This window comes from Castor canadensis, chromosome 5, assembly GCF_047511655.1.
Source record: "Castor canadensis chromosome 5, mCasCan1.hap1v2, whole genome shotgun sequence".
Lineage (NCBI taxonomy): Eukaryota > Metazoa > Chordata > Mammalia > Rodentia > Castoridae > Castor > Castor canadensis.
The window spans coordinates 3,146,329-3,164,186 of record NC_133390.1 but is presented as its reverse complement, the minus strand read 5'-3'; the positions used below and the strand labels follow the sequence as shown (position 1 = coordinate 3,164,186).

Genomic DNA, 17,858 nt, shown 5'->3' with positions numbered 1-17,858 from the left:
AGACAAAGAAAGAAAACTAGGAGCAGTGCCTGGCGTCCTGGCCAGGCTGTTGTCACAACCTGCCTGCCACCTCCCCTTCGGAAGAGTCCCCACTCTGCACACCTGGCTAAAGAGCAGCAGTTCTGCGAGGACTCCCTTCACCGCACAGGTTAGGGAAGAAATTCCTTGTGGCTGCTTTGAGTTCCTAAAGGATTCTGGGTAGCTCCCTGCTTGCCCATCAGGCTGCAGAACAGAGCTCAGCAGCTGTGCAGTAGGAACTGTGCCCACACCTGCACAGAGCCAATGCTGTGAGGGTGCCCAAGCTGCCAGCCCATCACTCCTCTGGCACCTGGAACTCTGAACCCTGGATTCACCATGGTCCCCATGGCCACTACCACTGACATCAGGCGGCTTCATGTCACTAGCTGCAGATACAAAGTCTGGATCAAGCTAGACCAGGTGTGTACACCCGGGAAGGGAAGCCAAGAGAGAGAGAGTGTTTCATTTCCTGGGGCCACCTCAACAAAGCACCACAAACTGGGGGAGCGTACACAACAGAAATGCCTCCTCCACAGTGCCGGAGGTAGGAAGTTCAAAACCAAGGTGTCGGCAGGGCTGACCCCAAAGAGTCTGCTCTAGGCCCTTCTCTCCAGCGCCTGGCTTCCAGGCTAGGCCACTGCGTCACGGCCTGCCTCCCTATCACTCACATTTTTGAATCAGGATGCTCTCTCCTTACACTCTGTAATGGCTTATCTCTGCAAAGGACCTTTCTCTACACAGGCCACAGACACAGGTTCCGGGAGTTAAGACGTGAACACGATTGAGTCCGCTACCGTGTCAGGCATTGCCGTCTTGGTGGTGGGAGTCCAGCTCAGCCTGCTACCCAGCCCTGTGGAATAGGGAATTCTCCAAACTTGGGAAGGGGTTTCAGCCAAAGGGCAAAGACAAGGGTTGCTGCTAAGTCACAACTACTGTTTGACATATGGATGCCTCAGGCAACAGGTGCCTCTGGTTCCTCCAGTGCCACTGCCTTCCTCCCTGCCTACTGTCCTCTCCCAGGCCCCACGTGGAGCCACTGCAGATCCTGCCATCACTCTGCCAAACATCTGCACATCCTCCTGACCCCTCCTCTCACCTCACCCGGCAGGTGCACCCCCAGGAGTGCCCTGTTCACTCAGGCTCTCCCCACTCCTGCCTGCCTTTGAACCAGTAACTTTGGACTCACCTCCCTGGCATTTTTGACCTCCTTCACTGGGGATGGGGCTGGGAATGTTCGCTCACGCTGAGCCTCAGGGAGCATGAGTTCCAAAGACACAGTGCCTTAACCTGAAGACATGAGTGGGGCCATGTCAGGTAGCCGAGGAGGAAATGGAAAGGGAAAGTTCTGGAGAGGGGCCTGAGCCGGATTTCCCTCCACCCAGACATCCTGACCCTGAACAGCTGCCACAGCTGTGGAATGGGGAAGCCTGCCAGGAGCATATTATTGACACTCACACACACATGTGCACACAGAAAGACCTGTACACACGTCACAGGCAGGTGTGCACGCGGCTTCACCTGGCCTGTAGGGGCTGACATTAGCTATTTTCTAAAGGAAAGGAGCATCCAGCTCGCACTGACCCTCTAAACCACATCCCACTGCACTGGACTTGTCCTGACAGATTTTCCTGCTTTCTCTTTGACCTTCTTAAACCTTTAATTCTTCTGAATCGAATAGAAATTTCTCCATTTCTCTTAAATGACTTTCAGTGCTTTTCTCCCTTTCTGTACAAAATGTTTACCCTTCTTCAAGGAGCCTGAGATTTCTCTTGGGAGAAAGTTGATTTCACAAACACAGAACAGCCAGGCCTCACATCCTGGCTAGAGAGTTACTCACTTCCTTCCTGTTGTGCTGCGGCTGGGACACCGGGCAGCCTTGCTTTGTCCAGTTGTACCAGTGCCCTGGGCCTAAACCTAAACACAGAGCTGAGCCTCTGGGGCAAAGGTGGCCACAGGCCATGCAAACAATCCAGGAGGCTCCACTGAAACCCAGTGTTGCTTTTCATTGTCTTTTGGAAGTGCACTTAGGCAAATCTTTCAGCTCAGTCTTTGAAGGAAGCATTGGAACACAGCTCTGTTCACGTGGGTCTTCAGGCAACCTCATTAACTCTACAGCCAGAGGAGTGGGCTTGCCTGGCTCCTCGCTCTTGTCACAAGCACAGCGAGGTGGAGGAAGAAGAGCCGTAGGGCAGAATCACCACAGCCAATCTACTCAGCCCTGCAGCCTTCCGAGTCCCCTTCCTGTGTCTCTTAGACAATTGCTCCTAGATCTTTTCCTTCAGTGCCAATAACTGCAGAAACCCACAAAGATCCCGTCTCAGGTTCAAGAGCACAGCCTGGGTTTCCAGACTTGCTAACCCTGCAGGCAGCATGAGCAAGAGGTCCCAGTGGTCAGGGTCATAACCCTGTGTGAAGTTAGAGGGTGAGCGAAGGGGCCCCAGTGTCTTTCTGCCACTATCTGTGCAGGCCTTTCAGGATGAGGCCCTGCCCTGGTCCAGCTCCTGGGACTAAACTAACTTCTCCCTCTGGGACAGGATGAAGGAGAAGTGGGGACGGGCCCTGAGGTGCCTGCCATCCTCAGGCAGTCTGGTGTTTAAGACATACTTAATAGGTGTGGTAGGGCACAACTGTGATCCCAGCTACTTGGGAAACTGAACAAGGAGGATTGCAAGTTCAAGGCCAGCCTGGGCAATATAGCGAGAACTTGTCTCAAGTAAACAAAATGTACACATACACAGCAAGTAGCCATGGGCCCTGGATGGCGGGCACAGCCACCCTGTTGAGACCTGCACACATCTTTTCATTTCTTGGAATTCTCTGCCTTTCACGTGTCAACAAGATGGAGCTGTTTTGCTGCTGATGCTAATCTACTGCCTGCTCCATCCGGGTCCTGGTGGCAAACCCGCAGCCCTGAGGAATGCATCCTATACTCTAGACAAGGCCCTGAAGGCCACAGTCCAGTCCACAGGAAGCCCAAAGGGTACCTTAGTGCCTTTCCTTGGAAGACAACCGTGGCCTTCAGCAGCTTCTTGGGGGCCCACGATGTAAGAAAGAACCCCACTCCAAAGAAGGCACTGACTGAGAGGAGAACAAAAAGTGCCCAACTTCTGTGTGTCCCAGTGGCTGCTCACCTGGACTGGGCCCCAGGACACCCACCACCCTGGCTCCAGCCACACTCACTTCAGGCCTAAGTTTCAAGCTACATGTTCTGTCCTCCCCCTTACCGCTCGCGCCTCTTTGGGTAGAGGAGAGCAGAAGTTTCCCTGGTCCACAAGCAAGGACAGGACAGAGCTGTATATAATCCTTTGGGCTAAAAAGAAGCCATGTCCCCACTTGGCCTCTGCCCTGAAGAGGTCTAGAAAGCCCACTGGGGACTGAGTCCACCAGGCTCTGCACATGCTGGGCTGCAGCTCCTCTTACTTGGCTCCGGATGCAAGGGATGGTCAGGAACCCGGAAGTCCCTGAGGCACTGTTTTTCCCTAGGAAATCTGTTCAATTTATTTTTAGCAGCTTGATGGAAAAGCGGGTGGGGGGGTAGGATGACATCGTGGGTAGCTTCCTTTTGCACAAAAACCAAGATGTGATTATAAAGTAACAAAGCTAATTTTTTTCTCTCAAGAGCTGACTGATCTGAAAACCTTTTCCAGGCTTCAGGGCTAGGCACAGCCTTCCTGCAGAGGGACCATCTTAGAACATAGAGCTCACTCACTTGGAGCCAGCACTCCAGTTCGGGTTTTGTTTGTTTTGCTTTGTTTTGTTTTGTGATATTGGGGTTTGAACTCAGGGCCTACACCTTGAGCCACTTTTTTATGCTGGGTATTTTTTTTTTCATTTTTCTTTTATTATTCATATGTGCATACAAGGCTTGGTTCATTTCTCCCCCCTGCCCCCACCCCCTCCCTTACAACCCACTCCGCTCTCTCCCTCTCCCCCGCCCTCAATACCCAGCAGAAACTATTTTGCCCTTATTTCTAATTTTGTTGTAGAGAGAGTATAAGCAATAATAGGAAGGAACAAGGGTTTTTGCTGGTTGAGATAAGGATAGCTATACAGGGAGTTGACTCACATTGATTTCCTGTGTGTGGGTGTTACCTTCTAGGTTAATTCTTTTTGATCTCACCTTTTCTCTAGTTCCTGGTCCCCTTTTCCTATTGGCCTCAGTTGCTTTAAGGTATCTGCTTTAGTTTCTCTGCGTTAAGGGCAACAAATGCTAGCTAGTTTTTTAGGTGTCTTACCTATCCTCACCCCTCCCTTGTGTGCTCTCGCTTTTATCATGTGCTCATAGTCCAATCCCCTTGTTGTGTTTGCCCTTGATCTAATGTCCACATATGAGGGAGAACATACGATTTTTGGTCTTTTGGGCCAGGCTAACCTCACTCAGAATGATGTTCTCCAATTCCATCCATTTACCAGCGAATGATAACATTTCGTTCTTCTTCATGGCTGCATAAAATTCCACTGTGTATAGATACCACATTTTCTTAATCCATTCGTCAGTGCTGGGGCATCTTGGCTGTTTCCATAACTTGGCTATTGTGAATAGTGCCGCAATAAACATGGGTGTGCAGGTGCCTCTGGAGTCACCTGTGTCCCAGTCTTTTGAGTATATCCCCAAGAGTGGTATTGCTGGATCAAATGGTAGATCCATGTCTAGCTTTTTAAGTTATGCTGGGTATTTTTGAGATAGGGTCTGAAACTGTTTGCCCAGGCTGGCTTCAAACTGAGATCCTCCTGATCTCTGCCTTCTGAGTAGCTAGGATTACAGGCGTGAGCCACTGGCGCCCGACTCCAGGTCATTTTTTGATGAAATACCCTGGCAGTGGGATCCCAGGAATGTGCTAGAGCCCAGCTCTGCTAATCCTTACCTTTGCCTGTTTGTTTCTCAACTGTCACTATTTTCTCCTAGTTAACTGCTCTGGGGAGACCTAAAAAAGAAAAGCTTTTGTCTTAATGCGGTTTTAATCCTTGTTGAGGAAGTATGTGCCTTTCCCTGCATTTAATGCACAAGACCCGCAGTGCCCCCCCCTTTCCTTTCTTTGGGGGATAAAAGACTTCTTTGACTCATCCCCTCAGCTGGTTCTGAGGGGTGCAGAGGAAGAAAGCATCCCAACACGTGGGTGTAAGAGTTCAGGGTGGGGGAGCAGGAGGGGGCTTCTGTCTGACAGCAATTGGCTGGAACATGCCTGGCCTGCGGGGTTGGAGTCCCCTGTGCCTAAGCTGGGGAAGAAATGCAAATAATAGCTTTTCTGGGGGAGTGGGGACCTCTGCCAGGAGCCAGCATCCTCCTAGGTGCCAGCCTTGAGGCCCTGTGCACTTCTCCGTGTAACTTCTCTGTGTCTCTTTGTCATAGTGGAAGGACTTAAAGTAGTGGAGATCGAGAAATGCAAGAGTGACATTAAGAAGATGAGGGAGGAACTGGCAGCCAGAAACAACAGGTAAGGTCTGTGCCGGGTGTCGCTCGCTCTGGTTCCAACCTGGGTGACGTGAGCTGGAGGAAGCCCAGCTTTGTTGGAATCAGCTTTTTAATACATGGCTTTCTTAATCATAAAAGGGTGTTGATGGCAGAGGGAGACTAGGACGACGACTGCACATCATAGGGAAATGATCCTCCCACAGAGCCACGTGTCCATAGTAATTTATGCAGCTCAAAAAGAAACTGACATCCATTTAAAGTAAGGTAACAGTAAGAGAGGATAAAGGCATTTGGTTGACAGGAAATGAGCATCCAGATGCCTCCGGGGTCCCTGTCCCCATGGAGTGTCCCCCCCAGCATAGCCAGCTGTCAGTGGACACAGAGATCACGTGCTCTTTGGAGCAAGGGTCCTTCACGGGTGCTTCTGGAGAGCCAGTGACTCATAATTCATGCAAGGCCCACCTGAGGTTCAGTATACATCCTGGAAAGTCAGTCAGCAGGACCACTGCCAGAAGCCATGCACAGGCGAGCTCAGACCCAAGGCACCCCAGACTGGCCTCACCACAAATGTGGGTGAAGTACGTGCAAACTGAGGGCGGAGACAGTGAGCAAGCTGTGCAATGAGCACTCCCATGTCCTGGCTTTTTCTTCATGCCACAGTCACCTGCCAAGGGGACCTCACAGTCATGTCATTCATCACTCCCAGAATGCCAGCCACTGAGTAACTGCTCAAGTTACTGCCAGGCCTCAGCAGGGACAAGGAACCTAAGAGCAGGGCACTGAATTGTCTTAGGAACCCAGCACATGGAAGATGTCCCCTGCCTTACAGACTGAGGGCACTGGCCTGTGGGGAATGTGGCATGGAAGGGCCTCTAGCAGGAGGTACAGGGAAAGCTGGCAGTCCCCAACTGGCCCCATTGCACCAGCAGCCTCGCTGCCTCAGAGAGAGGCAGGAGGCTTGCCTTCTCTGAGCTGTGTTGGCAGGTGGCCTATGGAAACTGCTATAGTCATGTCACTGACTAATTTGGAGTAGGAATATTTTATCCCATTTGACTTGGAGAAGTCAAGGAAAAGGAATTTGTGACCAAAGGAGATTGTGAGTGAGTAATTCATATCTGTCATCCATCCCCATGGTGGAGGCTTTTTAAGGAACGAAAGAGAAAGTCCCTCCTGTGTCCTCAGGGGAAGAGCCCAAAGTCTCATGGGGGAGGCCACACAGCTGAGCTGCCACCTGGGTCCCCACTGGGCTAGGGTCTGACCCACGCTAGACCTTAGCCAGGAACCCACATCCCCTTTTACACCCCACACAACAGCTCTTTCCTTTTCCTTGTGCATAGAGAACAAGCCCTTTGTGTTACCCCCTCTTGGTCAATGGGAGGGTCCAGGTTCCTGGGAGGGGCTTGTTAAACTGCAGCTTCCCCTGCCCCATGGGGAGAGAAGTCCACTCTTGTTAAGAAGGGGGAGGAGTCACGTTCTTGCCTCTCTGAGGTTGTAGAGGGGAGAATCAGGGCACCCGGTGGGACAGCCCAGCCCTGCACCCATAGGATGGCTAATGGCTCTGAAATACAAGCCACTGGCAGGGCCTCACAGCCAGGAGTCAGAGCCCACCTGCGGGATTTGTGAACCGCCCACCAGCACCCCTGGACAGATCACCCTCTCCTGAGACTTTCTTAAGTTTCTGTCCAAGAGGACAGAGGCTTAAGGGTGGGCTCACACGTGGGGCAGAGGAGGCAGGTCCTACTAGGGGCTGTGCCCACTCTGGCCACCAACACCATGCAGGCAGAGTGGGGTATCATATATGCTGGCTCCTCCAGTCTGGAGAGGGCTGTGTGAGCATGGGGTGGTGACTGAGTGCACTGGAGACCTGTAGTCTCCATTTTCATCCCAAACAAATGGCCCTGACCATGGACTGAGCCCTGGGGAGGGGAGGATGGGAGCCCAGGAAGTGAAGTCGAAAATGAGTTCCAAGTGGAATGAAAAGAAAAGGCACCAGGCCAGCTGCTCTGCTAGCTAGAGGCTGCTCGTTCCCGTGGCAACGGGGCAGAGGGACAGGGGCACAGGCACTGGCCGAGCAGGATCAGCAGGCGCCCAGCAGCCCCTGTCTGCTCCCACGGCCTAGGTTTGCCAGGAAAGCTGGATTCCAGCAGTCCGCATCCTGCTTGAGGGTGTCCATGGCCTCCTGGGCGATGCAGAAGACTCAGAAAGGCAATTTGTGTGCGAATGTTTATACAGATGAGGCTAAGGCAGAACGGAAATAGTAGTGGTGCTATCTAAGCTGACAGACCAAGTTTGTCTGCCAGGAATGAGCAAATGGGACCTCTTGTGTTGAGGGTAAGGGTGGAAGCCGTTTGCTTGGTGCAGGTGATTGGTTTTGTTAGGAGTTTCTGAGTTTGTTAGGATCCTCTCTGTACATCAAACTGTCACAGCAACCCTGATGATGTGTCCGAGTGTGGAATTGGGAAGGGAAGCAGCAAGCCAAAACAGTAAAGCTGAAAAGGAGCGGACTTATTATTCTGAGTTTGAAAATAGCGTAGGCTCACGGCAAAACTTCCAGACTCCACAGATGGGGGCAGGGGGAGGGGCTCGCTCCTTTTGTTCTCTTCCTAGGTGGGATGGCTTGATACTGAGTGGGGAAGAAAGACAGTCAGATAGAGATTCATCATCCACATTGTACCAGTAAAATCAGCCAGCACTGCCCCCAATTTAAATAAAATGCAAAGCCTCCCAGGTGCTTGCAGTGTGTATATATCTAGTTTTGAAAAATGACTAAAGCTACTGTTTTGTAATCTTTTTTCACTTACAACATCATGAACAATAGATCGAATTTTAACCAAAACAGAGGGCCTTGGCTTTTATACAAGGCCACACAGCCCAGCACTCTTTAACCCATCAAATGTGCTTTGATCGTCACAGCTTTGTGACGTTTCTACCTTGCCTTCCAATGCAAGTTAGTATGCTAACTTTTTTCCCCTTTTCTCCTGAAATTCCCATAACTTTCTGAATTACCTTCATAATGACACAGTGACCCATCACTGTGAGACACCACAGGGTTTGAAATTATTTTCCATCTGGGGACTTTCAGGTGGCTCCGATTTGGTTTTGTGTTGTTGTATCTGTGCACAGAGCTGTTTGCTTGGATCTAATTCTTTTCTTTTTTTACGGTACTGGGGATTGAACTCAGGGCCTTGCACTTGGTAGGCAGGCGCTCTACCACTTGAGCTACATGCTTGGGTCTCATTCTTTTTTAAGATAAATGCCCCAGAGTAGACACCCACAGGCTTAATGCATCGGAAGTCTCTGTGGCTCCTACTGCGTGGTATTAAGTGGATCCTCCAGGAGATGAAACTTTGTTTCAAATCAGCTGTCCTCTGCACTTGGCTGTCTGATGTGTACTGCCTTCCCCCGCAACACAGGGTAAATCCAAACAAGCCAGGTGTGCTCCCCGCTCCCCGCAGCTATGTCCCAGTGAGGAATGTACTCCCTGGCAACCAAGTTAAGTTCCACAGGTGGCATTCTGTCCGTAGGTGGGGTGGCTTGATACTTAGTGGGAAAGAAAAACAGCCAAATAGAAGATCTGTTTCCAACGTGACTCTTGGAAACATCCCAAAACCCCACCACTGGGCACTGGGTGGGACTGTCTTAGAGGACCACACATAGGTTTTAAGTACATTAAAACAAAACGAAGTTAAGCTCTGCGATGTCATATGGAAAAAATGTTGCCACAGAGTAAACTTGGTACAATTTCATCCTTGTTTAAAAGCACAGCACCTGTCCTTGTGTGCTCATGCTGAGGAATATTCTGCAAGGACGAATGAGCGTTGATTACTGGGCTGTCAGGTGCAGGTCAAGTGAGGACTCGGGTTTGTTTTTGTTTTGTCTCACTTTACTCCTGTGCTGTTTGGAATATTTACAGTAGGAATGTTTGCTTTGTGTCATCTAAAAAGATTTTTAGAAGCTAATCTGAAAGTGAAGAAAGCCTCCTCTTCTGCCTTTCTGTGTTTTCCAAGAGCCTGATCAAAGGCTGACGGCCGGGCAAATGGAGACACTTGCTGTCCCATAGCAAATAAGGCGACACGGCCTGTGGCTTCTGGAGTGGGCCCGGCTGTCCCGTTTGCCTTTGCTCCGATGGTCCCCAGTCAAATGCATGGTGTACACCAAGCCAGCGCAGAGCTACATCCAAACTCTGCTTTTGTCTTTAGGACCAGCTGCCCCTGTAAGTACAGCTTTTTGGATAACAAGAAACTCACCCCTTGGCGCGATGTCCCCACGTATCCCAAGGTAAGATGAGATCAGGCCCAGGACCAGCTCCAGCTCTACATCCACAGCTCTAGGATAGGGGTCGCAGGCACGATGACGTGAACAGTCCCTCCACTGCTGCGGAAGGGGTGGGCCAGTCGTGGGCAGAACTCCTCTCTCGCTGACATTTGTTTAGGGCGCTCTTTATTTTGCAGGGGCCCTGCTAATGTCCTCCCTGGCCTTATAGCTGAAGAACTTTAATTTTTAACAAATCTGCTTGTTGGATTCTTTGTTCCTAAAGAACACATAGTTTTTATGGAAAGCTTTGCTCGTTTCTCCCCCTGTGCAGTACTGGGATTTGAACACAGGGCGTTGAGCTTGCTAGGCACGTGCTTTACTACTCAAGCCATGCCTCCAGCCCTCAGTGCTTTACTTATCGTTCAAATAGGGTCTCACTCTTATTCTCCTATGTACACTTCTGGCATAGCTGGGGTGACCAGCACCTGCCACCACACCCAGCCTTTTTATTAATTCACATGGCATGGGGTCTCCAAACTGCAATCCTTCTAATCTCTGCCTCCCTGGTAGTTAGGATTATAGACATGAGCCACTGTGCCCAGCAAGCTTTGCTTCTTTGAACAAATGTTCCTCTGTTCTGAGAAAAGCCTGGCCATGGTAGCAATGCCCTGGAATTAACTGCTTCAAACTACAAAGGTCACCATCGCAGCAGTGACCTCTGCTGGCAAGCAAGTAAAACACCGGCCCATGCCCTGGTGCTGAGATTCAGGTGGCACTGGCCTCTGGGGCAGAGGAGGCCTGCCATTTAGTTCCTCCGTCTGCTCGTGGGTGGTTCAAGTGGCAGGAAAGAGCTCCGGGGCCCCTGCGGAACCTAGTGCCATCAGTCAGTGACTTCCCCAATGGGTTCTGGGCAGCGCGCTGAGCATGGATACCAGTGCCTTCTCCCCTGGGAAAATGCCCTGCCGTGGAGAATCCCAGGCTCAGCCTAGACCTGAAACACGCGGGGCCAGCCCTGCAGACCAGAGCCTTAAGAAAACAGGCAAAGATACCTGGGAGAGGACCACGGCAGACGCCAAAACTCTGCTGCCTCGTGTCTAAAATCGCTGCCCTGTTTCTGACAACTCACTAAACCTTGTTGGTGGAGTCAGTCCCATCAGCAGTGTCTGGCTTAGTCACAGCTGAAACCAGCGCTGCTTCCCAGCAAGAGAAACCCAAAATAGCTTTTTTGCCGGTATTTGAATTTATACTGTGTGAATTTTTTCCCTTGGCTTCACTTTATTGTGTTTTTTATTGTGGGGCATATTGAGATCTGATTTACAATCCTATAACTCATCCTCTAAGATTACAGAATGTTGGGAATTTTAAAATACATATCAGTCATAAAATTTCCACCTTGAACAAGATAAGGGACATTTCTGTCACTCCCCTCCAAACATCCCCACATGCTCCTCCAGCCCTGCCCCCGGCCACACATGGGATTCCACTACTGTTTCCCCTTTCCAGAAGAAGGCAGCCTTGTGTTTGCTCAGTGTCTGTAAAGGGGAATGGGAGAAAGGGGGGAAAATGCCACGTGCATCTCAGGTCACAGCCATTGTCACCACGGAAAAGCCCAAGGTGTGTGGTTAACACAGAACTCCTGTCCTTTCTAGTACCTGCTCTCTCCGGAGACCATGGAAGCCCTGCGGAAGCCCACCTTTGATGTCTGGCTTTGGGAGCCCAACGAGGTAGGTGAGCAGCATGGCAGGCACCAGGTCACTGGAAACGGTGGCTCAGGACTATCCCCTAATGGGGGCCACCACAGAAGCTCCTCCTTCTCCATGCTTTCTCTTGTCTGTGCGTTTTGGAGGGGAAAATCCCTCAATTCTCCAGGTTTCAGTTCAAGGTGACACTTCACAGACTCGAGGGTCCAGGAGACAGAACTGAGCGCCCCAGGGCCGTCAGCCCATGGCCAGGCACTGAGTCACAGAGGAGCCACATGCCAGGGTAGTGGCTTTTCCCCCAGAAAGAGGCTTCCATGGGGGCATCCAGCTGAGAAGACTGGCCAAAGGAGGCCTGGCCCAGGCGGCTGTGTCCCAGAGATAAGGAGAAACATGGGGTTCAGGGAAATGAGAGTCCCTTTTGGCAGCAGAATATTTCTTCAAAATTTTCCTTTTGCTGAGAAACACAAAGATGAGATTTTGTTTGTTTGTTTGGGCCTAATACACCTTAGTTTCCACAAGGAGAGAGAAAGGCCCTTATCATGGACATCAGGCCAGCCATTTTCAACCCACCGGAAAGCTGAAGACTTTCTCCGGCTTCTCCGCAGCAGGGAAATGCAGGAAGTCGGCCTTGCTGGCGCTCCTGCTCTCTTAACACAGTGGGTGGAGGCAAACCACAGGAGATGGTTTGCATGGTTCAAATTCAGGATGCGTCAGATAAAAGAGTGATGTCCATATATGCAACGCCAGAAGATAAATGGACACATGAATCAAACAGTTCTCAGAAGTGGCACAGATGGCAATAAACACATGAAGAAGCGTTGAGCGTCCTCAGCTGTGCAAATGGAAATCAGAAGGATGCTGGGATCCCACCAGGTCAGCGTGCTGGTGAGGTGGGGGAGGGGACCCTTACACACTGAAATGGGAATGTGGTGCGACCACTGTAGATGTCAGTGTGGAGGTTCCTCAAAAAACCAAAAACATACTTACCTTGTTACCCCTCCGTACCACTCTTGGGCATGTATCTGAAGGAGTGCAAATCAGTATACTAGAGACACAAGAAAATGTGGTATATACACACAGTGGAGTATTATTCAGCCATAAAGAAGAAAGAATCAGTGTCATTTGCAGGAAAATGGATGGAACTGGAGGTCATCATGTTAAGTGAAATAAGCCAAGCTCAAAAAGCCAAATCGAAAACCACTCATATAGGGAACCTCAACCTAAAATGAAAATAATAGTAAAAATGGGACGTGAATGTAAAAGGGGGATTTGGGGGCCAGCAAGGGGGAAAGGGGGAGAGCAGTGGGCTGAAGAGGATCAAAGTATATTGCATAGAGCAAGAGATGAAGATAGTGTAATGAAAGCCACCAAATTCTGCTTGAAAAAAGGAAGGCGGGAGGGAGGGGCTGAGGGAACAATAGAGGGATGGACTTGTTCACAGTGCACTGTGCACACCTATGGAATTTCCACAATGAAGCCCCCCCTGCCAGAAAAGAAAAAGAATTCAGGATGTGACATTGTCAGCGTGGGAAGCACTGGTACCTCCTGAGCACACCACTTCCTGCATGTGGTCTCCCAGCACAAGAAGGGCCTCAGCAGGGCGCCACTGACCAGAAAAGCAGAGACCTGGCCTCCCCCGCCCCACAGCCGACTCCAGGAGAGCAGCCAGCGCCCAACAGCAAATGCACCACAGAGATCCAGCCACCGTGGGGTCTGTTCCCCAGCTCTCAAGGTGCAGAGGTGGAAGCAGCAAGAGGTGTTTTCAGTGTGCAGTCTCCTTGGGTCAGTGCCGCCAGAACTCCCGAGCAGGGAGCAAGAGGCAGAGCTTTGAAGAGAAGTGACAGTGGCTCTCCGAGTTTGGGCAGAGTGCTGGCAAGAAATGCCACGCAGATGGCTCAGAACCTGTAGACTCCTGCCTCGGGCAGGCAGGCCAGCACTGCTTCTCGTGCATTTGCTAAGAAAATCATGATGTTCAAAGTCACCTGAGCCTGAGAGTGTCACAAAGCCAGGGCCACTGAGGAAAACATCTACATAGAAACCAGCCCCCGTGGTCTGTTCTGCCACCTCCCACCTTGGAACCTCTGAGCATAGCACTGCCTGTGGTTGGAGAGGTGCAGGTTACCCAACAAGCTTGAAGGATGTCTGCATTTATAATAGGAAGGTCACCTCTTTGTCCTCCAAAATGCAGTGTAGTCACAGCTGCTTCCCAGGCTGACAGGCAGCTGAGGCAGCTAGCTCCTGCAGCTGAACCCAGCCCTGTGGCATCTCCCGCTGCCTGTGGCTTTCGGCAAGGAGTCTGGCGAGGAGCTTCCCCAAGTATCTAGCTGCCTGCTGATGCCCAGAGTCAGGAGCTGTGGCCTGTGGCAATCAGGGATGCCAGGAATTTGACTGTGATCAACCAAAGAGACACTGAGAGTAGCAGCCACCCAGCCCTGTGAAGCTGCATCTGGCCACCAGTGAGGCAGCCTGGCCCAGGGAACAGCAGGGCCTGTGCAGGTTCCCTTTCTTCCTTCCAGCTCTACCATCCACCCAGCAGTTCTGCCAGTAGCCTATGCACTCCAAACTGGACGGAGGATGGCCGCAGCCCCCCACAACCTGGAAGGTCAGCGCCCACTCAGACCAGCACCCACCACAGTATCCAGGAGCCACCTGCTCACTCACTCACTCACTTGAACAGGTTTGGGGCTCACACATGGGAACAGATGGATCGCTCTTGCTCTGAAGTCACCACATTCGCCACATAAGTGACAGCAGATGGTTTCGTCTGGCAACTGTCTTCCTCTCTGACTCTGATTTCACAGCAAACATTTCACCCCTTCAGGGTTGCCATGAACAGTGTCTGGGCTGCTGGCACAGGAGCAAGGGGGTTCAAGGCTGTAGCCCTTCCAGAATCCGGGATGGTGGGAGGGTTGGTGGCTGTGGACTGTGAGGCCCCTGGCTAGGTGACTTGAGCTGCAGTTGGCCAGCAGCCTGGGACCTAGCTCTCCTTTCCTCACACCAGGATCCCAGACATCTGCCACTCTGCAAGGGGCTCCTTCCAGGGCTTCCATCTCCAAAGCCTGGCTCCCTGCACACTGATCTACATCCATCCTGACCCTCAATAGAGACGGGAGCATGGTCGGTGTGATCTAAGGGCGCTCCCAAGCTCCCATAGGAGGCCAGTTCCCATGGAGTCTTTGTGACGCACAGAATTCTCTACTCCTGAAGGATCAGGTTGACAAAAGTCACCTGACCTGAAGTGTCGTCAGTTTCCCTGTGTCACATAACAGAAGCAGTGTTCGGCTGCACAGTGACAGAGTACCACAGCCTAGGAGCCTAAACAGTATTCTCTCACAGTCCTGGAAGCCAGAAGTCTGAGCTTACGGTGTCAGGGCTGGCTCCTCCTGAGGCCTCTCTCCTGGGCCTGCAGGTGGTGTCTTCTCCCTGTGTCCCTCTCTGTGTCCCAATCTCCTTGTCTTATAAGGACACAGTCAGATTGGATCAAGGCCACCCTAGTGACCTTGCTTTCCCCTCGTTGCCTCTGTGAAGACCCTGACTCTGTATATGGTCACTTTGGGGGTCAGGGCTTCTTGCATAGAAAGTCTAGCACATGGCCTTTGTTATAAGTGCAGGGACAGCTCCAGCAGGGACAGCCCACTGCCTTGTGCAGATGTCGGGTGACCTGGACAGAGCAAACATGGGCTTGTGGCCTTGGGGGGGGTGCTCTGGGCAAGAGTCATGCCACTTGCCCCCAAAGGATGTCTTCCTGGGGTCCGCATCTAAGACCTGCTTCTCCCAGAAAGCAGGGCCCACTTTGGGCAGGCTATTATGAGTTCAAGCCACTTCTGCTCTTCCTCCCTGGCTTAATTGGTGCCAGCGCTCAGGACGGTGTTTACATATATGTTGTCATGCTTTAGATGTGAAGTGTCCTACACAGAGGCGTGGTCCCCAGCTGGTAGCCCTGTTTGGGGAGGTTCTGGAAGCGATAGGAGGTGGGTCTGTCTGGAGGAAGTAGGTCTCTGGGAGCAGATCTTGGGAGCTGTATCTTGTCCCAGGCACCTCTCTGCCTGTTTCTCGCTTCACTCCATGTCTTTACGCCATGATGTTCTGCCTCACCCCAGACCCAGAAACGGAACCAGCATACCACGGACTGAACCCCTCTGACGCCATGAGCCAAAGCAAATTAAATTTTTCTCTCAGGTATTTTGGTGACAGAGATGAACAGCTGACTGACACAGATCTCAGTGGTGACAGCAGGATTAATCACCCTGCACAGAGTAGACTGGACAGCGAGTTCCCTGACATACGGATCGGGGGTTTCCTGCCCAGGGAGAGGCTCGCCCTCCAGGCACTTATGTTAGGAAGTGTCTCTGGTACAGACTCCAGAGGGGAGTAACTCAGCATTTTCTGGATGTAAACCCTCAAGGCCCCTTCGATCAAGACCCTCAGCCCAACGAAGGCCCCTCGCCTGGGTGAGGCGCCTGTCAGGTGTGCGTCAGATGAAATTGTCCTAGGAGCTTAAGCTGTGCTGTTGATCTGCTGGGATTTTTTTGTGTGTTGAAATTAATAAAATCATCTTGGTGTGGTCATGTGGAACTAGGGTCACCCTGTCCATTGCCACTTTCGATTGTGTGGAAGTTTCATGAGCTTCTGAACTGGCACCTCTATTTCCAGGATGCCTGCCTCTCTCTCCGTCCCTCCCACTGCTCTCTCAGAGCCCCACGCCGTCTGAGTGATCCTCTCCCGTGCACCACTGGTCAGGCTCCATGGCCAGAAGGTCAGAGCTCACTCTCCCTGGGACCGGCTGCCTGGTGGCAGTTCCCAGCACAGTGCGGGGGGCAGAAGGGGCAGCCCGTTTCCCTCCCCACCGCTGACCACCTGGCCCTGTGTCCACAGATGCTGAGCTGTTTGGAGCACATGTACCATGACCTAGGCCTGGTCAGAGACTTCAGCATCAACGCCATCACACTCCGGCGGTGGCTGGTAAGTGCCGAGCCCACACTTGTGCTGCCACTTTCCTCCGGTCACTGGAGGGAGTAGACCTTGGCCCCTCCCAATGGCATTGGACTTCCCACAGAGGGAGGCATCCGTCCTGTGAGGTTCTGCAAGGACACCAGCCCCTCCATCCTCCCGTCCTACTCAGGAGCAAGAAAATAGTACATCAGGGAGGGGCAATGAAGGGCGCGTGCTAAGGCAGAGAGTGTGGGGGCCTGGTGAGTGGTGTGTGCATAGGTGTGAGCACGTGGGCTTGTGTGTGTACGTGTGCGTGCGCACATGTGTGTATATGCGTGCGTGCGTGTGCGTGCATGTATATAAGGATGTGTCTAGCAGTAGACTGCTTTTAAAAAGTAGACTATCGCTCAGATCCAAGCACTGAAAGCCTGTTAACCATTCCAAAGTGATGGGGACCTAGAGCCCCTTAGGTAGCGTCCCCTGCCCCATTCCCAGCTTCCTGTCCTAATGTGTCCAGTCCATGCCCGCAGTTGCTGTGTGATGTCCTCCATGCCCAAGGTGAATGCAGGCGCATCTGCAACGTGGGGTTGGGGTGAGGATCTGGCACAGAGCATCCGAACCCCCTTCTGGGCTGTGCGGGGAAGATGGCAGGGTCACAGGGCAGCTCCCGCCTTCCCCCCACAGCTCTGCGTGCACGACAATTACCGGGACAACCCGTTCCACAACTTCCGGCACTGCTTCTGCGTGGCACAGATGATGTACAGCATGGTCTGGCTCTGTGGGCTGCAGGTGGGTCCTGTGGCCCCCTCCCCCCCATCCTCCTGGCTCAGCCACCATTTCCCTACTACCATGGCAAGTGAGGCCACTGCCAGGGTTAAATGGGCAGCGTGTCCCAACCTCCCCACCCCACCCCTCCCAGGAAGCCTGGTCCTCCTCTCCCTGAGCCCGTGGGGCTTGTGGAGCTGGAGGGGCCGTGTCTGCCCTATTGCTGTCTCCCAGCCTCCCAGTGGGGAGGCAACCTAAGCTTTGTGCCCCCTTCCAGGAGAAACTCTCCCAAATGGACGTCTTGGTCCTGATGACTGCGGCCATCTGCCACGACCTGGACCATCCAGGATACAACAACACGTACGTACTTGAGCTCTTTCTCACCTTGCCTTTTAAAAGTGCCCCTTCTGTGAGGGGGGACCTCCCCGTTGGAGCTGTCAGCAGAGGCCTCAGCCTCACAAGCATCATCCTTTGTCGAGGACCTGGAGAGACCCTGGAGCCCCTCAATGCCATCAAGCCCCACAGGCAGCCATACCCCTTGCCATCCTGGCTCCAGGCAGGCGCAGCAAAGCCCTGGCAGCGCCAGGCCCTCTGATCCCCGCACGCTCTTCTCTGCAGCTTGCCCCTCCTGTTGCCTCCCCAGCCTGCTTTGTTCCAGAGGAACAGGCAGAGGACAAGGACAAGGGCCGGAGTGAGGAGAGATGGGCTGGGGAAGAGCAGGCAGTGAGGCTAGGGCCATGGGACCCAGAGGACAAGTCCTGTAGAACTGACAGCCC

At 52.3% G+C, this 17,858-nt stretch overlaps 1 protein-coding gene across 11 annotated transcripts in view; it reads left to right on the top strand.

Moving 5' to 3' along the window:
• Positions 1-17,858, top strand: part of Pde9a (phosphodiesterase 9A) — a 96,000-nt gene that overhangs the window by 66,190 nt on the left and 11,952 nt on the right. For all 11 annotated transcript variants that reach the window (XM_074072585.1, XM_074072590.1, XM_020152492.2 and 8 more), the window contains 6 exons: positions 5,369-5,453; positions 9,631-9,709; positions 11,335-11,409; positions 16,261-16,347; positions 17,002-17,106; positions 17,360-17,442. In XM_074072585.1, coding sequence (XP_073928686.1) covers positions 5,369-5,453; positions 9,631-9,709; positions 11,335-11,409; positions 16,261-16,347; positions 17,002-17,106; positions 17,360-17,442 — 514 coding nt within the window. The remainder of the gene's footprint in view (positions 1-5,368; positions 5,454-9,630; positions 9,710-11,334; positions 11,410-16,260; positions 16,348-17,001; positions 17,107-17,359; positions 17,443-17,858) is intronic.